Below are 22,077 nucleotides of genomic sequence, written 5' to 3' on the forward strand. Positions count from 1 at the left end.
ATAATGATAACCCTGCAGCTCCCCACCATTGTCTCACTAATTATCTGCAGAACCCTAACCATCAGAAAGGACGAGCTTGTTACAATTAGAAGATAAGACGGAGAAATTGGCTGTCTTTGCCTTTGACAGGAAACGCGATGTTCCCTGGCACTGTGTCTTCCCGTGGACAGAGCACTGTCAGTTCCACTGAACGTGGTTTCTTTGGGCACAGAGTCTCTCTGTCTCTTCAAATACATCAGCTGGGGAATTCAGAAAATGGGTGGTGGGTGTAGGGGCGATGTGACAGGGTGAGCTAGCAGTAGGTACATTGTGTCCTCAGAGCAAAAAGCTGCCAGACTGTTTACCCTTTAGGCCACAAGGATTTTTATAACTGAAACCCGCAAGATGGCTTATTGGAGGAAAAACAACCAGTAACCTGAAGCCTTCTGTGCATTTTCTCACTGCTGTGATTGAAATATGTTTAACCTTTTTGCTCCTTCCCAAAACTTAACCTACTCTAGTGTTAATAGGTTATTTTATACAGTATGCTATGTTTGTTTAACTACTGAGGAAATAAATAATTTGACTTTTAGGGAAATATAATTATTTGCTTTCTTCCTGAGAGTTAGATGAGAAGACCTATACCACTTTCATGTCTGTGCATTCAATATGAAGCGACAGCCAGGGAACAATTAGCTTAGCTTAGCTTAGCTTAGCTTAGCTTAGCATAAACACTGGAGGCAGGGGAAAACTACCTGGCTCTTTCCAAAGGTATATTTAAAAAAAAAACAACTTACCAGAACCACTAAAGCTTACAAAGTAACACATTATATCTCATTTGTTTAATCTGTACAAAAAAATCTAAAAAGTGTAAAAATGACAAGTTGTGGCTAGTTGTTTCCACCAGCTTCAAGTCTTAATGCTAATCTAAGCTAACTGTCTGTTGCTTCTTATTTAATGGACAGGCATGAGAGTGGTATCAATTTTCTCATTAAACTCTTAACAAGAAAGTGAATATGCATACGTTTAAACCAACTAAATTCCTATCAAATGTACAGAGGAACAATTAATAGGCTATAATAAATAGTCAGACCAATAAATCAGTCATCCAATATTATTGGCTTATTGGATTTGTTAATATAAATATGCTGTTAATTAGAGACATTTCCAGAGTTTTTTTTAAACTAAAACAGATATTAGATATTTCATGTAATTTAAAATTATGAATTGTATAATTTTACGTCATCTTGACATCTGTTGTGTTTCCGATCAAAACTGACTGATAGGCCTATGACTTGATTGACAAGGAAAACACACTTTTTCATAAACATTCATTCAGTAAACACCATTGAGCAACAACACTGATCCTCTTAAATTATTACAGTATATTGTGACATAAAAAGCCCAATTTACCTTTTAAGTCTCTGGTGCAGCTGTAGAATAACGTGATTGTGGGCAAAAGCATTAGTGTTGACCAGAATGTAACATTACTGCCAACAGGGCCCTCTTCTACCTCTTCTGTGTCGATACTCTCGCCCTGGTGAGGGCCCTCATTTTAAAGTGATAAAGAGACTTCATCATTGTCAGCTGCGTGTCCATTTTGGCACTACCACAGAATGACATGTGATCAAGATAGAGAGGCTTTATTTATAAAGCAAAAGCAGTGTGGTTTCCAGTCATGTTGTGGTCAGATGTTACATTGTTTTTGATCTCATCATTGCAACAGTCACAGCATAACCTGTCAGTTGAAAAGATGTAGATGTGTGTTGTTTTTAGTATGTCTTAATATTATTGTTCCCATGTGTTTAATTGTGTGTCTATGTGTCTTTCAGTTCTTTGCAGTACTGTAGGCTTATAAATGTATTTCCTCCGGTTGCGCACGTTTGACCGCAAACACCTCAATTAATCACCATAAAAGTATGAAATGTGTTATCAAGTTACATTATGGGAAGTGTAGGATCCAGTGTTTTTGGAACTTGAACCATATTATGGACACAAAGTTAGGATATCTCAGCCTTTACTGCATTTGTTTTTGACCATACTTTTAAAAAAGAAAATCTGTCTCTTGTGAGTCCCCCAACTTTAAGAAAGTGGAATACTAAATAGTATTGTGTAGTATTGTGTGTCTTTGTATCTAATGTAAAGGTTTTTATGAAAGGAAACTTTGATGATAGAAAAGTAAAGCTTTAAATCAGTCAGTTTGGACAAGAACACTGCAGGAAGTTTAACAAGTTCGCGCTTTCTGTTGGAGTAGGTCGACCTCATACCGCTGTGTCTCTCTGCTCTCTGTCTTTGGGGAGCTGCAGTGTGTAAACCTGGGCTGGGTTAGCTATTTAAAGGACAGTGCACTACATTCACAGTTTTGACTGAGGAAATGAAGCTGGGGTGTCCATCTGCTCACACAGATGTGCGACCGCTTCCCATGCAATGTAACCTAGTTGGACAAGGTGTTCAGTGTTGCTCTTTCTAAAATTATCCATCCTTTACTGTTGATAATTGTCCATTACTATTCTGCAGATAATGTCCATAATCTAAAATCAAAATGTACCACAATGCAGTAAACGCATATATTTTAACATTTAAAATGAAAATGCTGGAGCCAGTTTTCTCCACGTGACACACTATTTATTATACCCAATTTGAAATCATTCTAAGATTTACAGTACACTGTGAAAAATTAGGATTTTTTTATTATGTATATTCTGCTGTTCTTCACAGTGTGTTCCCATGGTAACCTGACCAGCAGTACTGCCACCAATGTGGTACCTGTGGGATGTTGAACACGTCAGCTTTAATAAAAAAAAAGAGAGAGAGAGAGAGAAAGAAAACCCAGCAAAGAGACACACACCGAAAACCCGAGAACCTGATGTCAATCTAGGCTTTTGTCTGAGTTAGCAGCCACTGAAGAACAATAAAGTTTGATTAAAAAAAAAAAAAAAAGAGTGGAGTGTGTTAAGGTATAATGTTATACACACACCAAGATGCAGCAAAACCTCACTGCAAGAGCTAATTATTTGTATTCTCTATGGTATATTCATATAATTTGTAAACATAGGTTTATACAACAGTTTAATGTATATAGTCGATTAATGGATTATGCTAAAATTATTATTATAACTAGGGTTATGCTTTCTTTGTGTGCTAAAATGCAAGTTCAGGTGACAGTGCTGTTTAGTGTGTAAGTCAGAGGTACAATGTGGTGCTAATTAAGAAAGAAGCCTCCTAACTGTGTGAAACAAAGCTTTTAAATGCGTTCTACAGTATACCAAAACAATTTGGTAATGGACCAATAGCTTTGTATTGAATAAGATGCACCTTATCTGATATTGTAATGGACAGAACTTCAAGTAAACCATCAACGCTTCCCTGTCTCTTCGACTTGAGAGTATATTGATACTAAGTCACAGAAAAGCTGGACTTAAGCAAATGGAGCACAAGTCAAAACCGAGGTATAACTAGCAGTCTAAGTGTCCTTGAAATATGGTAAAAACGTCAATTACACTGGTGATTCTGAAAGTTGCTGTCTATAAGACCCTCTACTAATTTGTAACTTTTCACTGTCACTTTACTGGCTTAAGTAATTTCAGCAGACAATAAGTACTAAAATCTATCAAGTTGCACGTCTGAACTTGGAATTTCAAAATCCTTCCATGGGAACGTAATACTCTCTATTGCAGCTTTGCAACTTCATTTAAAAAAAGATTACTATTATCATTATCAGGAGTAGTTGTAGTACTGTGTCACACTGCAGTATCTCACACTAGCACTATCTATAGCAACATTGTACAGTAACAAGTCTACCTCTGCAGCACTGCTCTCTTGCCAATCTGTGTTCCTCCCCTCCTGCGCTCCTAGCATTGTCATTAATCAATTCCTGCCTCCTTCCCAGGGTGCCCAGACACTGTGGCAGCGGTAATGACCTTGGAGACCCTCTGGCTCCACTCTGCAGTGTCAGCCCTCCACCTCAATGGGAACAAGTGTAGAATCTTTCACAGTGATCACAGATGAATGTGTGAGAAAATGCATACATGCTTAAAGTATGTATGCATGTTTCCATGCAGTAGAGAAACATTTACTTAGCAGAGGAACAAAGAGAAAACCACATTTGCCACTGCCATAAAAACAAAAACCAAAAAAAAAAAAAAAAGGCGCTGTGGTTGGTTGCCAGGTTCAGGTCATAACATCCTGTTGACTGAGATATGGCGGCTACTGTGTCTGACCCTGAAAGCACCTCCATTAGAGCAGTCCTCACTGGAAATAAGAGCTTTTAGCCGCTGCATATTAGTTAAAAATAACATGGGAGAGATGAGAAGCGATTACTGATAATCCTCTTAAAAACATTCCAGCCATAACTGCAACATTTGAGAGCTGCTCTCAATTAGCGTATAACTTAGTGTCTTCAGCATTTGTTTTTTTGTTGTGTTTTGGGTTTGTGTCTTTTTTTTGTTGTTTTTCTGTTGGTGTTGTGGATCCAGTGTGATTCCTTTAGATTCATTTGTGACCAGCACAACTGGAACCTGTTGTATTGTAAACATGGATGCTTGGTAAAGGTGTCTTTTAATTCCATGAGGGATGAGATGGCAGACACTTTAATAAAAAATTAATTAATTCACTCATTCATAATATTTAGAAGCTACTGTCACATTCTGGTGAGGCATGAAAACCAAGAATGTAATTGGGAGTAAACATTTACTCCAGTCTGTGGTCTGCAGAAGCATACACCACATCTGAGCTTACACTTGGTTGGCTTGTTTGAGTGTCATTTAGTCAGTGTGTTCACGCAGTCGCGTGTGTGTTAGCATGTCACACGCAGTCACAGTTTATATTCTTCCGAGGAGCCTGTAGGTCTTTTAATCACTTCTGATCCACAGATTTACACGCCTGCACAAGTACACTACATGCATACGTTTCTGCACCAAATCTGCTAACAATTGGCATGCAAAGCCACACTGCCTAGCGACACTAGGCTGCTTGGCATGAAATACTCACACATAGGGACACACACATTCCCACAAATCCACAAACGCTACAGCAGGGATCCATGGGAAACACATGTGCCAGGGCCTGTTTGAGGACCACCGTGCCAGAAATCATTCTGCTTGCGGTCCATCATCCACAACATGTGTGTGTGGCGGGGGGGTGGGGGGGGCAATTTCTCTGTGAGGGTCTCATCATGTCCTCCAGGCTCCATACACCTCCCGACCTGACAACGTTGAACACTGAGGCATCCATCTTTCTCCCATCCTGACACCTCTGGGATTTACCTCCTCCCCTCTTTCAATTATTCAGAGGCAGAGCAATTATGGCCTGGAATCAGAGCCGTCGATAGCCTGTGTAATGCACGGCAGCTGGGCTGAAAATGACAAAACCGGCGTTGTGACACTTCTTATTATCACCCAGCACTCTGTGATTAGCGGCACTCTGTGACTGAACAGGTATTAGTGTGAGAGACATACTGTATAGAGAGAGAGCGAAGAAGAAGGGATTGTGTATAAAAGCTGGGACTCTGTCAAGGTAGTGAAGCATGGGAAACGTACTGCTCGACCTGTAGGGCCATTAAGAGGACAAAAGTGTAGCATAAAATGGCAAACTACGTTCTTGTTCTTGGACTACTGTATATGAGGTGTGCACTTGTCGTGTCAGTTTTAGAGGTCTGAGTATGCTATATAATATAGTAGACCTGTATTCTTCAACTAATTAAATGACAATTCTGGTATTTGTCAACTTGGGTGTTTTTGTCCATTATGACTATTAGTCATAATCAGTGGAGGCTGGTCCATAGAGGCAGAGGAGATTGATCCTCCTCTATTTTTTGAGAGGCAAAAGGGAGATCAAAATATAAAAAAGAATATTTGGTTGAAATAAACCATTACCAAATCTCAGTATTTATTAAGTATTTTTTCTCTCTTCTTGAGAAAAAATCCATTGCTGAAATTCTGTTTAAAATGCTTCAACAGCGACACCTGCAGGAGGGAAGCTGTAAGGCAGAGTAGCAGCAGTAGATAGCTCCTTGCGTTAGCCAACGCAACAGTTAGCTTGTTGTAGCAGCCTAAAGGACTCTTTATACATCCATGGAAGGACTGTTAAGGACTGTTGTTAAGCTAGTGGGAGAAATTATCTGGTCTGTGCAGTGCAGCAGCTGCAGGACGCTGTCGTGGAGGCTGGAGAGAGAAGCAACCAGAGAAATAACCAGGAGTGTTAGCTTGTTTGGTTAACCAGCAGCCACAAAGTTCTGTTAACTAACATACAAGATGATCATCAGCTACAAATGGACGTTATGACACGAATACTTCATCTCCATGAAAGAAAGAAGAAGACGTCAGATAATGTGAGTCAGATACAGCTTCTCTCTGTCTCTTTGGTCGCTAATTTCATCTCTCATGGTTAAATGTCTCTGTGTGGCTTTTTTGTGTTTTTTTTATCTCCTTAACAAGAATGCAGCAGAGATCATATAATGTGTTGTGGGTAACATTAGTTTGCTTGTTGAAGTTACAGTGAGCTGTCTGAGCTTTGCAAAAAAACTTTAAGTCAACAGAAATCATCTCAAGCACTTGTCTTTTAGTCTGACAAAAAAATCATCTGTAGAGCAATTAGCCACAATTGCAGTCTCATTTTATTGTATAGTGGTGTTCAATGAACACAGCACTGTTTATATTTTGTCATTTTATATTTACAATTTGGAAGCTTGTAGACACAAATCATCTTTTTGTGTTTGCTAACACTTCCCTAGCACGCATACAAGATACATCCAATGTGAGCCACAGCCTCACAGTAATGTAAACAAACCTCTAAATCAACTGGAAATTGGACCAGGAAGTGAATCTGTTACGCAGTTTATTTTTTATATATTTGCAGCTATTTGTCTATCTGGCACTTCTTATTGACTTTACTGCCACCTTGGGGTTGCCAGCCAAGGCAGAGACTCCAGGGAGTCACTGGCTGTTTCCCCCTGTTTCCAGTCTTTATGCTAGGATAAGCTAATTGCCTGCTAGCTCTAGCTTCATATTTGTCATACAGATACTCTATGAGTGGTATCGAGCAAGAAATCACAAAAGCATATTTCCCAAAATTGTGAACTATTCCTTTAAGTTTTTTGGAAAGTTGCTGGAGGTTCATGCTTCTTGCCTTGATCAATATTGTCCTTGGCAAAGTCAACATTTCCTAAATTTCCTACTATTGTGCAGGTGAGTGAAATATTATCATGACCAAAAAGTGAAAATGCACAAAAATATAAGAATGAAACCAAGACTGGCAAATACTGGAATTTCCCTTTAAGGTTGTCAATCATTATAAGGACCCCTTTATATTTTGCAACACTGCCATTCTGTGGATATGATTTTGATTAGATGGTGTCGTTACTTTAAGTTGTTCTAATACACTTAATGGCAGACATAAATGCAGAAATCACAGCAGTGGCCATTCAGGAATGTTAACCACCTCTGATTATAAGCCCCTAGTATTGCCCACATTCAGCTTACACATCAGAATGAATCTGAAACAATAAACAAAAAGATGAATGGCAGGGGTCACATTATTATCACCTCTTTAACTGGCTATAAATTTGTCAGAGGTCCTTAGAAATTTTTATGGCCAATAAAAAGGATTAAATAGATTAAAATATAGTTCTATGCAGAATCATAATAGCTGAGTCAGATGCCGTCTGGGAGCCTGGTTTTAGAGAGCATTAGAACCAGACTGTCTCCCATGAGAATGTATGGCTCATTTTTATGTCATGTTATTAAAGCATTGGAATAACAGGCAACTGAGAAGTCCTGTGGGACTAAGAGACCCATTTTACTCAAATGAATTAAAATAAATTGCAGTGTCAGTGCTTGTAATGATGACAATCCACAAAGCTTTTCTATTGTGGTTAGATTTATTTAACATCATCGCTGACACTGGAACTGAGGCTGAACAAACCTGGCTGTCGCAGAACACCAAACCTCAGAGAAAGCGAGAGGGAGAGGGTGATCCTATTTTGAACCCCCATTTTCAGACATAGAGAAACAGAGATAAGCACAGTCCTTCGGGATCTGCACATGACAGACAAGATCTATACCCCAAAATATCCTTTCATTCCCTGAGAGAAGGATGGGGAGGAGGGGGAGGGAAGCGGTGGAGAAACAAGTGATAAGCACCGCTGCGGGAGAACAAAAAGCCACTTGATTCTAAGGGAGGAAAAGAGAGAGGAGGAGGAGAGGAGATGTGGAACCAGAGGGGATAAGTAAACGGCCCACGCGGCGAGGATGAGGGGCCTGCCTCCGCTGCTCTGCAGAGATAGAGCAGACCTGTCTGCTCAGCGCAGACGCAGACTGTGAAACCCTCTTGTGAGCCTTTAAAAAGGCATATGAGGACTGTGTCTTATAGCTCTTCACACGACGTCCCCAGACTGTCAGCATGTCTGCACTGTCGAACAGTTTCGGTTGCCATAGCGAACTGCGCTATCACACTTCATCTTTCAGAATAACTGCCCCTTCATGCTTCATGCATCACAGAAACACACTTGATGACAACAGGTTTGACAAACAAGTAGAAAAACAGCACAGTCCAGATTCACAGAGTAGGTGCAGTAAGTGCTGATTCGAACAACAACCTGCCTTTTAGGAGAAACTGGAAGTGGAAGCATAGTAATTATGTTACCTAAACCTAAACCTCACACATTTTTCACAATCCTCTTTTGCAGGATCACGGCCCCTGCAGAGCACATTATGAGCAGCACTTTGTTGATTAAGATTGTGTAACCCTGTTGTTTGCTCTCTGCCTGAATTCTATAGAAATATGAGTCATTCAGTGAGGCCTTGGGCACCATAGTGAGCCTCATTGTCCTCCCTCCTAAGCCGGCTTGTTACACGAATGAGAAAGGACACAAACACACATACACCATACGGAGCGCAAATGACTATTCTCAGTCGAAGGCCTCTTGGAGAACTCGCTGCCCTCTTGGAAAAAGGAAGTTCAACATCCAGTCCTCACACACTGCTGACAAAAGCTCTGCGAGACAGGCCGGCATACTGGGGGAGACCTGGCCCCGCCACTAACAGCTCTTGACAGAGGCATGGAGGCATGACAGGCCATCAGAAATCATGGATATACACACCAGACAGGGTGCAGGAGGAGGTGATGACACATTGGGTACCCATAAATCTCAACAACAGACAATGCATTTGACCTGCAGGCCACAGAGGTAACAGAAGGGGTCGAAAATCTCAGCTCTGTTTACCAATGAGATAGGAAAAAGCTAAATTGTAGAGCTCAACTGAAGTACTTGCCTGTCTTTGCCCCGAGGACATGACAGATTGGGCTTACTGGAAAAAAAGTTCAGACAGTATTTGAAAGTCATTTCCATACCTTACATAATCAGACTTTCTTCTGTTTGTTGAACAAAACCCTGACGACACTCCAATGCAAGGGAAAACAAAATACTTTTTGACCCAGGTCTGTTTTTTTACTGGCAAATTGAAATCTGAAGGTTTAAGAGTTACAGGGGACTGCAGCACTATATAGCATAAATACTACGAGGGAAGAAAAACAGAAAGGTCGAGAGGGCAAATCAACCTTCCAGCAAGAAAAAAAAAATGTCCTTGCTAATATGAAAACATTTCAAAAGTTCACTTGAAAAGTCAAAGTGTCCTCTATCCTTCTCATTCAACTAGAACTCTACGAAACCTTATGATTCTCCGAGGCTGACATTTGCGATGTGCGATCTGGGTCACATTCCTAATAAAAGCTACTGTATTTGAACATAGTTGCTCGTCTGTGTAAGGCTGCATGCGTGCAAGCCTGCGAATGTGTGTGTGTGTGTGTGTGTGTGTGTGTTTCTGCAGTGTAAGCACATGCTGTCCTCCATCTGCTGTTTGATAGAGACTGTTTCCTTTCCTTTGCAGCCAGCCAACCAGCCAGCCAGCCAGCCTTCCTGTACTGTTCTGCTCCAGAGGGGAAATGGGAGCAAGACTACCACACGCTCCTGACAAAAAAACCTGGATAAGATACGTACACATGCAGAGACAATCGGACAGACAATGACTTAACCACACATTTTAAACACAAACATGCACACAGATAGTCTCCTCTCTTTTCTCTTTCCTTCCTTCTTAGACTTTCAGCTTTGTTTTCCATTCCCCCCATCTACTGCATGTTCCCTTATTTTATCATGGTCACACACCTCCACAAGTCATTAAACAGCTTGGTGGGGACTAAAATATTTGAGTTGCACAACAATGAGGAGGAATTCAAATACAGGAAAAGTCAGCAGTATGGGTGTTAGGGACCTTTTGCAGTTGCGAAACCCCTAATAATGACATCAATACAGCAAAACTTCTATCAACGTATCAGAACATGGGTGTAATAACAGGAAAATGAATCTGCAGATGCATCTAACTGGGACAGCCCCAGTGACCTCAGTTCATGGTGGACACTACATATAAAGAAAGATTAATCTTGACTTAACAAAAAAAACACTCATTGCTTTATGTCTCTTGAGAAGGATTCACTTTCATATCTGTCTGTTTTCCGTCTCCAACCATGCCAAACAGTAAGACAATAAAATGTAACCAATGAATGAATCCAAATCTCAGTACAAAACCAAAAGCAACCCTATCTCACAGACTCACATTAGCACAAGGTAAATACATTTAATGTTTAAAACAATACTGGAGATTTTGAATAATCGTCAACTTGCACAGTCAAGTTAACATTTTTACTAATGTACATTACACTATGTTTTTACCCCCGTTGCACATCACCATGCTACTTCCTGTTTCCTGATCATTTTTTTAATAGCTGATAGACAACACGCTATTGCTGTGAATCCCCAGATTGAGGAAGTGACAGTATGGCCGCAAGTGTGCCAGAAACTTGTGATAAAAACTGTATCTATATACGCAGAAAATACATAGCCTTGTGCAAATGAAAGGGAGTTGTGTGTCCAAGTGAAATCCTCAAAAAGATCCCCAAAGACTGAACTCAAGTGTATAAGTGTATAAAAAGTGAATATCAGCTGTTGCTATACATTAAATATGCTTAGGATGTAGATGTAGGCCACAGTGTGCTAAATTACCTAGATGAGTGTTGATTCAAAGTATGCTGATACTCAAATCCATAATAGCAGGTCACATGGTGCTGACCGAGTCCAGTGGTCACATTGTTGTTGACGTCTTCGGTGTGAGGTTGGACAGAAGCTGGAGGCGGGGTGAGTGAGGTCTGCTCTCACAGCCAACGAGGACAGATGATCCCCGGATCCAAGTGGCAGTGAGATGTGGGTCTCAGTGCTTCACTTCCAGCAGCTCACCAAGCAGAAGCAGCCAGCCTGGATTTTTGTAGAGCAGCTCTGCAAGTCTTAAAGGGATGTTCACCACCTTTAGTTTAACAGAGAACGAGAAGGACAGAGAGCATATTAGACAGCTATTAACACAGCTAAAATATGACAGAGAGAGAGTAATGCAAGAGGAAAAGCTGCAAGATGTCGGAACAGAGAAGAAATGGTAGAAACAGAAATGTAGAAATGGTATGTAGCAAGAAGAAGCAAGTACAGTTAAGAGTAGAGGACTGCTTCCCCAAAGGAGGAGGCTGTGAAATAATGAGGGGACTCTGGGGCATTGTAACAGCATATATATATATGTACACCCTCTATAGGTTAGCCTTTATGCATAATAATATTTAGCTTTAAGGGAAATTCATAAGTTTGTATAAGTATCGACATTTTTCTCATATGCAACGGAATGGTGAAAATGATCACAAAAAGTCACCATGGTGAGGAAAAGACATTTAAATTAATCAGGAGAGTTTATTGAGTTCATTTTTTGGGGTAACATTTTACTGAGCGCCTACAATGCAAATTAGCCTTCCAAATTTAGCAGACACTGATAGTGAACCTCACTTTATATTCAGGCTAACCCCAATTAAAAACAAAAAAAAATGTATTTTCATCTGATTTTTAAATCTACTGATGGTAAAAATATGCATATCATCCAAGATTTGTACCCTAGATTTACAAAAAGCCTCTTTCCGTCTCATAACCAACATATTTATTTTGATCCCTGAAGAGTTATATATGTCACTGAACATTTTTTTTCACTATTTCTGTCTGTTTGTATTAGAAAATACTGGTAAATACTGCACACTGTAGTAGAGATTGCAGGTTGGTACCACCTAATATATAATCCTTGCTATTACCCACGGGAGGCCTAAAAGGAGGGTAAGGGGGGAGGAGGCGGGTGTGAGAAAAAGGGGACAAGGAGCACAATTTATTTACCTGGGAACACTAAGCAGCCAAAGAATCTGGAAGCAGTGTTTTGATGTGAAAACCTCATAAGTGCAGCTTTACCTTCAGCTGAAGGGGTCTAAACTTTGATGGACTGATTGAATCCTTTAAACTATGAAACAGTTTCCAAAACTGAGAAAACTCAACACTGCATGCTCAGAAATAAAATATCTTTTACAGCCTTTCTCAGCCCTTGCAACTGACATTTTGGAGATACAAGGTTTTCACCTGCCAGCGGCAAGGGAGCATGCCGAGTGGTTGCTATGGCGACGCTCTCGTCTAGCCGTGCAGAAGGGAGGTGCGGAGGGGGATCTCTCTCCACGTTTCTCTCTTTCTAGGCTGTAAGGATAAATGAATGGACACATCTCCTGCAGCCCTCCCCGTTTCCACCCCTTCCCCACTGGAGCTCAATGAAAACAGGCAGCCAACATTTGCTCTATGACATCCTGGAAAATGAGGTGTCATGCTTGAGGTTTTCCATGACAGCCAAATAATGGCACAAGCTAAAGAGTGCTCAGAAGGCAGGAGAGAGTGGAATGGAGATGGGAGACTTAATAAAAAAAGTTAAAAAAAAAAAAAGATCAGATCATTATTATTGTAATTTAAATTTTTATTCCTTCTGTCAATTACACCTAAGCTCCTGGAAAGCACCGTGAGGGGGTATTTCAAATCACATATCATGTCAAAGTTCATGAATAAATAATATGAGGTCTGACAGTGTGGAATCAGATCAAGCTAACTGTTAAATAATAGAAGAACCTTCCTGTAATGCAATCGGATGCAGAGCATCATGCTTGACAACATCAGAAGGAAACACTGCAACTCATGGAAGCCGCCAAATGCAGACTTGTGTGTAAAATCCCTGTGTGTGTGAAACAAGCTGTAGTCCATCTAAAAAGGGTCACTGTTCATGCCCTCTCACAGCTTCGACTGGGCAGTCCCACCCAACCAGCAGGCACTGGACACTTGAAAAAGGTATTTAAAGATAGGCGGGAGTGAGTATAAGAGAAAAAAGGGGCTTTTAGTTGCCATCTTAACTTCCCCAGGTTGCACCAAAGGCGAACTAACTCATTCAAACAACCACTGCCACCTCAACACTATTTCTTACATACTTTCTTATCTTTATTGAAAACAACTATTCCTTATCACAATTAACTACAATAAAATAACCATTAATGTGTTCTTTTCAGAGGTTATTTAAGGGAAAGCTAGAGCAATGACACAGACATAACTAGACAGCTCATGGTGACTGTGCTATCACTATGTCACTTCCTCACAGTCAACACCCAGTACCACAGTGCATATGATAAACACTACATACTGTAAATAAAGGTGTTACTGAGACAAGACTCCTGTTACGCGACAAGTGTAACTGTGGGCATGACAAAAAAAAATCCTTTAAAGGTGACATATCATGCACATTTCCTGGTCTATATTTTTATTCTGGTGCTCTACTGGAATACCTCTGCATGAGTTACAGTTCAAAAAACTATTTAAGCTTAACCATTTAAACTTATTTATCTTAAACTGGCAGCCCTTCTGTTCAGCCTCTGTCTGAAACAGGTCATTTTAGCTCCTGTCTCTTTAAGGCCCCCTTCCTGATGAGCCTCTTGGCAGATGTGGCTCGGGAGGCTACGTTAACAAACAGTAGTATTTTGATTTCCGTAGTATGCAAGCGGACAACGTGAATAACCTGTGGAACAACCTCAGCAACAAAGGCAACCACATCAGACAGCTGTTTGTGGCCATGCGTGAACAATGGAAGTAGAGGTAACTTTGAAAATGAAGCGTTCAGAGTAGGCTTGAACATACAGAGACAAGGAAAAAGGAGAGAAACAGGAGGAAAATATTATAAATATATAAATCTTCACATCTGTAGTCAGAGCACTGTTTGTGACTAACAAACATGGAGTGCAAAAAAACAACCCTGCATTCAAATTTGCATTAATAACAGGAGGTGAAAACAGACATTAAGGGTTTTCACAGCAACATAACATACAGGCAGCACAGAGAAATGATAAATCATCTCTGGCACTGTATCTGATCACTGCTCCCTGGCGAGCCAGATCTAGGTGTGTGTGTGTGTGTGTGTGTGTATGTAGCAACCTAGTGTTCATAAAACTAATGTTGTATTTGGGTGTGTAACCTCTCTGAGCTTCACCTGTAGGTGTAATGGATCGTCCAAGTACAACATGTGGACAGCAGGTGTTGGATTTACAGCTGCAGAGTCGAAAAAACACAGTTTCACGAAAACTATCATACAGCTGTTATTTCCCTGCTCTCAGCTGAAAATACATAGAACCAAGGTGACAAATACCAGCTCAAAGATAGACAGACACCTGTGAACACATGTATACACACACACACACACACACAGACACACACATTTGGCTCTTGGACTCTTCCACCTCTCCAGGGTTGTGGTCAATCAGATTACAGCATCATACCGAGATCTGCGAGTGCTCCAACACAAATCCATTTATAGAGATAAGCTTTGAGGGCAACCACTGGCACACACAGATACACACAGCTGGAGAAAAAGAGGGAGAGATGTCACTTCACCCCACTGAGGAGCCATCCGAGTCACTATCGGGCGCCTGCATGGGTCCAGCACAAACACTGTGTTTATAGAAGTCCTCTCTGACCTACCACTGTGTGCCACTTCCAAAAACATAATGCCTCCATGAACAGTGCAAGACCCCCACAAGGGGTCATGAGATAAATCTGAGGGGTCGTGTAAGGGGAAAGCAGAAAAAATATATTTTATTTCTTTTCTGGCTATGCTGGATGTTTTTACTTTCTCAGGGCTCTGACAATTATTCAAAAAGATCAATCTGAGAAGACAAAATTACTATGTGGCTGACACACTCTATCCATGATGAACGGCTGCAATTCATTAATTGCTCTGTTGTAAAGGGGACACATTTACATTTCCAGGTCTATGTTTATATTCTGGGGCTATATTGGTATATCTTTACATGATTTACAGTTCAAAAATGTATGCAGCCCCTCAGTTCAGCCTGTCTGAAACAGGCCGTTTTAGCTCCTGCCTCTTTAAGGCCCCCCTCCCGATGAGCCCACTCTGTTCTTACAGACTTTCGGCGGCTCCAGAGGCTACATAAACAAAAAGCGGTAGTGGGATTTCACTTATTTTTCTCAGTCTTTACTTGAAATGTCAACTTCTCTAATACATCCGTACATGTTTGAAGCCTGAATCCGATCCAAAATATGTGAGTGTGACAACGTAAGCAACCCATAGAACAACCCTAGCAACAAAGGCTGCAGAACGGACAGCCATTTGTGGGCATGTGCAAACAATCTGATGTCATCACAAGGAGGAAGTAGAGATAACATTACAAATGGAGCGTTCAGAGCAGGCTGATTTTGGTTTTCAGGGAGCATTTTTACACACATTCGCCTCATGTTTTGGTGACCGTCTTTAAAATAGACTATAAAAATAATAGAAATTCACAAAGTATATGTCCCCCTTTAAAGGGTCACAAGCCAAAAAGATTCAGAATCACTAATGTAGAAAGATTAATTCATAGGCAATAGAGAAAATATGAGAACATGGCTATTTTCTAAATGCTGCGTAATGGAAAATAATAAGATCTACAGCAATAAGGCAGTGTTAAATTTTTAATGATACGGTTTTAATTAGAATAGAGCTGCAGCAGAAGCAGCAGTCTAGCACTTTGCCAAATCAGTGTTAGAAAGATGTAAAAATAAAAGAAGTGACAAGGCTCATTGTGATTTATGGTGTTTACAGCCAAACCTGAAAAGGACACAATCAGCCCCTAGATGAAAATCGCAGCAGCAGAGATTATAATAAATGGCACTGCAGGAAACACATGCACGCGTGTGAACTTAATGCCTCTATGATCAAATGTGAATAGAGCCGTGTCTCTGATGAGCTGTCCGCACATTGTGTGCCTAATGTTCCAGAGTGAGAGGACAAATGGTAACAAGGAGTGTGATTTTGTTAGCTGAAACGCTTTCTCTTCCATGAGACTCCCTCGCCTGTCCGCCTCACTTCCAAACTCACCGGTGTATCTTGGCATCCAGGTTTGAGCGAGTGGCCCTTTGCCAAAGCAAGCAGGATGTGAGTGTGATAATATCATATAGCTGCTCTTCTAAACTTGGCAGTTGCTGTTATAATCAAATATCAGGAAATTTCCTTAAGGGCCCAAACAGCACTATATCATTTACAGAGAGATTGTGTCATAAATAGTGTTATTTATTTAGTGGGTGGATAAACGAGAACCACGATTTAATACTCACCTGTGGCTCACTCAGATCAATAATCAATAGAGTGATGGAATAAGCCTCTGCAATGTAAGAAATGTCCAGAATCCATCAAGAATATAGGAAAGAAAAGCTGCTAAGGCCAGACAGAGTGACTTCTAGCTGGTAAAAAAAAAAGCTCTCGAGGTTAGTGTGAGATTATATCTTATTTCTCATGTATTGTTATGATAGCAGACTTGCACAACCCCTTTCCTTTTCTTCAAACATTTCCTTTTTTTCCTTTTTCCCTTCCTCATCTGAAGTTTTCACTGCATCTTGCTTATCAGGAGATGTGTTGACTGGTCTTTTTATGCATTTGGCTTAACTGAGTAAATGTCTAACTGTCTCAGGTATTCTTATGATTTGACCCCTTTTGTTATTGGTTGCTGGAGCCAGTAACAACAGTATAAAGGTGTTGCATATTGAAGTGTTTGTGGTAAAAGGTCTACGAATGAAACATAGTTGGATAATCAGACAAATTTGACATTTTGTACTTTATTTTACTTTCATTTGACATCATATCTAAGTTAGACAATTTCATGTTTGCCCTGACCAATCACTAGCGAGTGATATATCCAGGATGGCAGGTTGGCAGGATGCCAACATTATTTTCAGTTAACAGAAGCTGTGATAGTGGTTGCTAGAAACATTTAAATTTATGTATTTCACATTGATAAAAAAAAAAAAAAAAAGATTTTAAAGTTATTTCTGTGCATGGACTTGACACAGCTTATTACTATTTCTCTTGAATGTAGCTACATAACTAGCTATGTAGGAAGACGACATTCTTAATCCTGTCAACTAAGCTCTGATTGGTCGACTTTCTCTTCAACTCACAGAAACAGCGGTCAGTTAGCACAATGCTAGACTTATTTGAAGCAATGAACAAATCTGACATGTGGGCAGTGATTCAGAGGTCTAACCAGGCTAAGAACATAGCTTCTTTAGGACATTTTATGCCACCACTTTATCATTTTGCTCCGTTTTCTTATGAACCAACTTGCAGGTTTACATTAGATTATATACCATTTTGACTAAAAACTAAAGAAGATCAGTCTGAACAACCTACCAATTCAGTTCTCCTGCAGTCCAAAGACCCAGACATGACTTACAGCTGGCCAGAGGCCTGCAAAAAAATCCTTAGTTCATTATAACTGCAGCATGTAAAAACAGACATTATTCAGCCTGCCATCCCACAATCCGATACACATCCCCCCTCAGTGGTGGTGTCTCTCTTCCCTTCCTCCTCTCACATCCTTTCCCAAAGCTTCTCCTAGGCGCCTGGGAGCAGCTCAGACAGAACGGGGTTAGGATTAAACAAGTCCCCAGCCGAGGATTCCCTGCAACACTTAAACTCCATGAACCCCACCTGGTAAATATTCATGATGAAGAAACAATGGTATTCCAGGACAACAGGAGGAGAAACAAATATATCTCAACACGCAGGCAGTTACAAACCATTTTCTGATACACATAAGGAGACACAAACACACATACAGACTGACATTAATGGGCATGTAAGAAACATGTACACCCACACAAAGGGGGAAAAAAAGCCCTGTGGATTTCTCAAGCTATCTGTGTGTATATCTGGCTACAGCCCAGGGCTACATGTCTTGTCTGTCTGCACAACCTTGTCTGGGAACGGAGATGTTTTGCACGTTGGCGTGAGCGAGAGCCATAAACGCCTCCTCCTCTTTCACAAAGAATTTCTAAAAGTAGGAACCAGAATGAGAAATCAAAACAAAAATGTAGCTGTGAAGAAATATGTTGCGATGCTCTATTTCGGAATGGGTTTATTTATCCTCTTCAGATCATTGCTACAGAAAGGTCAGGATGTCTATTGGATGATTAGTACATACATCAACAAAAAGACATTGATCTGCAGTGTTTTAAGCTCTGAAAGATACATTCCTGCTCCAAACTTTTATGGATATCACAACAGAAAACAACCCCACTGTCTCCCTAAATCTAACACCTTTGGCTGACGGTCAAGGGAAGTATTTCTCTCAGCTCCACGTCTTTGTCATTGTATGAAGCTGACTCAGAAGACTCGCTGTCTACAAGCAGGAAGAGGAACAGTTTAGATCATATCCTGTGTGTGGAACTGCAGTTTACAGCCAAACACTGGGGGTATAAAATTAGCTGGACTGTGAGAACTAGAAAGAGAGAGGGTTGAGACAGAGAGAGTGGGGACAACACTCCGACGGACATAAGAAAGAAAGACAAAAGGACACAGACGAGGGAAAGAGTTGGAGCCGTATTTGGAACAGCTCTGGGTGCATAGCCTTCCCGTCATGTGTGACAACTCTGACTACATTAACACAGATGACAGCGTTTGCTCAACGCTGGCTCAGTTGTGTGGCATATTAAGCCAGATTAGAGAAGGAAATGGCACACTAAAACTGCATATTTACGAGCTATGACCTAGAACATTTATTGTGGGTGTGTCTCACACGCATAAGCCAAGTATTAGTTTTTGAAAATGACTCATACTTAATAAACATTGAGGAATACCAGACCACAGCTGACAGTGGTTACCAGTGGTGGTAAATTAAACAATAAGAACTATCTGTGGCCACACCATGAGCTCATTACAAAGCAAAAAAAAAAAGATAGATGAAATATGGAGAGAGAAGTTTGCCATTTTTAGGTCCTTAGCACTACTGAGGCAAATTTAAAGCTTTTTTTTGTTTGCTCTCAATAGAGCATGAAAGGGGGAGGAGCTATTTCCGGTGACCCTGGTTTTGGAAGTAGAAGTCCTATTCATCTTCTCCTTAGATACTTTTTAAAAACTTTCATCAGTGCAAAAGATAAACAACTGTATAAGAAAATATCTTGTTCTTTGATTTAAAAAAAACCCTCAAAAGGTACAAGACTGTGTTCACAAAAACGTAAAGTGAGAAGTTAACTACGACTCCCAAGGTAAATTTCATCAAGAAACATGAGATGTGCCACAAATGATGGATGGAAGCTGAAGATTATGGTGTTCAGAAAAATGAAACTTTTTAATTCTGGGTCAATTTTGGATGAATTCAGCAGGGTTTTTTTTTGTTCTTAACTACAAGGAAATGCTATGAATTTGCCTCTGAGTGGCTTCTTTCTAGCAATAGCAGCTCTCATGGGTATTGTAGTATTAGCCATCCGCTGTCAAACTGATGGAAAAGTAAAATTATTCTCAGAGATGAAGCTAAAATAATTAAAACTGGCGGTCATAACACACACTCGTAGGATTGTAACACAATCTGGGTGAGTCTGATGTTTCTATAAGACTGAGGATATCATTAAAAGAAATTTGAAATGATAATACAGAACGGGGTAAAAACACTCCCTGAACAAGAGGAACTCTCCCACTTTGCAACTCTATTTACAGCTGCAGATAGACTGACAGCACTGGACATGTAAGAAATATGTACACCCACACGCAGAAAAGAAACACCCTGTGGATTTCTAAAACTAATGATTGTATTATCTGGCTCCATGTCTAGTCTGTCTGAACATCCTTCTCTTGGAATGGTGATTTTTCGCAGGTTGTAAAGAAAGCCATGATCGTTACCATGTTAGCATAGCTGGTTAGCTCTCAATTCACAGCTGGGGCTGACCAGTCATTATCCTGTCATGTCAAGTGTTGCACAGGTGGAACATATTGAATGGAAAGTCAAAATCTCCTAATACTTTATAATTAAAATGGAGGTTCATAGCAAGACAATCCACCCAGGTGTAAGATAATTCCACATAAAATCCTGATTTCATCCCAATTCTGATGTAACTGTTACCATCATTTGTATGATTTGAATTGACTGTTGGTTATTGTTGGGCTAACTCGTTACGTATGAGTCAGTCTAACACTGCAGGCAAGAAATTCTAATCTCATGGTAAGTAACTGTAAAGTGTTTCGCTCATGTCGGACAATCAGTCTGCAGTTAGAGGGGCAAAGGCAATGGTTCCCTTCGATTGCCCCAGCCGCAGAAACATGGACCCTCAGACGTTTATTCACCATGAGATGAGAATGTCTCGGCATTTAACAGTCATTTCATATTGTGGATTGAGACATAAACAATTATTCAGCATGAGATCAGTGTAGTCTGGTCTGCTCAGGTCAGTCAGTAGTTACGTGACTGGTAGTTGATTTCACTAAAGTTAAAGTTGAGAAAAATCCAAAACTTGTCTAACGGACTTATTTATTACCTTCCACATACATCTAATTAATTTTAGATTTATCACAGCAGCAAAGTCAACCACAGCTCAACAACCCCACGCTGTCCCAAGGAAAGTAATCCTGCGACAGGAAGTAAGAGCTCATAGGAAGAATGCTCTGTAAACTTAAATCAACAGGATATGGGTGATTTACAGTGTAACATCCACTGCACTCAGGATCAGTGACCAACCGCGCCTGAAGTAAAGTTCTCAAACCTTTTTGTGTCTTTCTCTTCAAAGGCATCACTTCAGCTGATATACAGGCCGGGCTGTGCACAAAAGTAAATACTGTAATCTAGTCATCAGACAGAGGGGAACTTGCACCCACCCCTACCCCCACCTTACCCTCCTTCCAGGAAGCAGTCATGTAAATATTCTGCTGTATAATTGTCTGACATGTAACGTAAAACATACCGGAGGCCACTGGCTGCAGCTTGGAGGGCAAAAGGATCAGATTTGCAGGGCGGCGGATGCATTGACCACATTTTCGATATTTCTAAAAATGAAAGTTATGATGGAATTACATCTGTTTTTGTAGACATGACGTGCATTTGATGAACAGGCCTGAGAAAATTCAGCCTTATTCTTAAGAGCACAGCATTACTGTCTGCCACGCTTCAAACAATCAAAACAGGATTTCTTGGATCTCAAACTATCCAGGGGCTGAGATTACAGATGCAAATACCATGGCGGGTTATTTTAATCTATTTCCTAGCAGTGTTAGCGACCCAGAGGGAAAGCACGATCCAGGGAGCTGAAAGAGAGGCTCTGCTGTGGTACTCTATCTTTAACAGGTAACAGGAAATTGGCCATTCAGCACATCATCTACAGTACCTACTCCAGTCAGCCAACGGACTGATAGATGGCAAGTTACACTCGAGTTGCGACACCATTGATTTTCTTCTCATACAACCCAAGACTGCTGATTCAAGATAATGTTACATTTTTAAAGGCTCTGCTGTGATATTGTGGTGATAAATTCAGCCCCTGAAACTGATAAATGAGTACAGGCAACATTGACAGGTGAGATTTATTTTTACCGCATTGATTTATTTGTCTGGTTATGTACATTATTTATTGTTTCCTGTTAGTTCATTTCATTTCTGGTGCAGCATTGGGCTTTAAGAGACAAAGACTGCAGAACTTCAGCCATCATGTAACATTTAATTATTTAAATTAAATGTTGTCCTCTGTCTTCCGGTTAACCACACTGTCATTTAACGACATTTCACAACAGTATTTACCACATCACAGTTCATCACGATGACATACACTGAAGCACTTTGTGTTTCTGTTGTTAGCCTCCATTGATCCAAAACACTCTTCTCACCCTTGTCTGTAAATCAAACAAGAACCAT

The 22,077-nt window shown here is 40.4% G+C and overlaps 1 protein-coding gene across 5 annotated transcripts in view; it reads right to left on the minus strand.

Moving 5' to 3' along the window:
- The window catches only part of ptprea (protein tyrosine phosphatase receptor type Ea), a 53,336-nt gene that overhangs the window by 15,986 nt on the left and 15,273 nt on the right, over window positions 1-22,077 (minus strand). For 3 of the 5 annotated variants that reach the window (XM_042396809.1, XM_042396808.1, XM_042396813.1), the window contains exon 1: window positions 1,393-1,471. In XM_042396809.1, the coding sequence (XP_042252743.1) occupies window positions 1,393-1,444 (52 nt within the window). In that variant the 5' untranslated portion in view covers window positions 1,445-1,471. Of the gene's footprint in view, window positions 1-776; window positions 856-1,392; window positions 1,472-11,035; window positions 11,334-22,077 lie in introns of those variants that run through there. The other 2 variants (XM_042396811.1, XM_042396810.1) reach the window with 2 other exon arrangements.

Source organism: Thunnus maccoyii, chromosome 20, assembly GCF_910596095.1.
Source record: "Thunnus maccoyii chromosome 20, fThuMac1.1, whole genome shotgun sequence".
NCBI classification, from domain to species: domain Eukaryota; kingdom Metazoa; phylum Chordata; class Actinopteri; order Scombriformes; family Scombridae; genus Thunnus; species Thunnus maccoyii.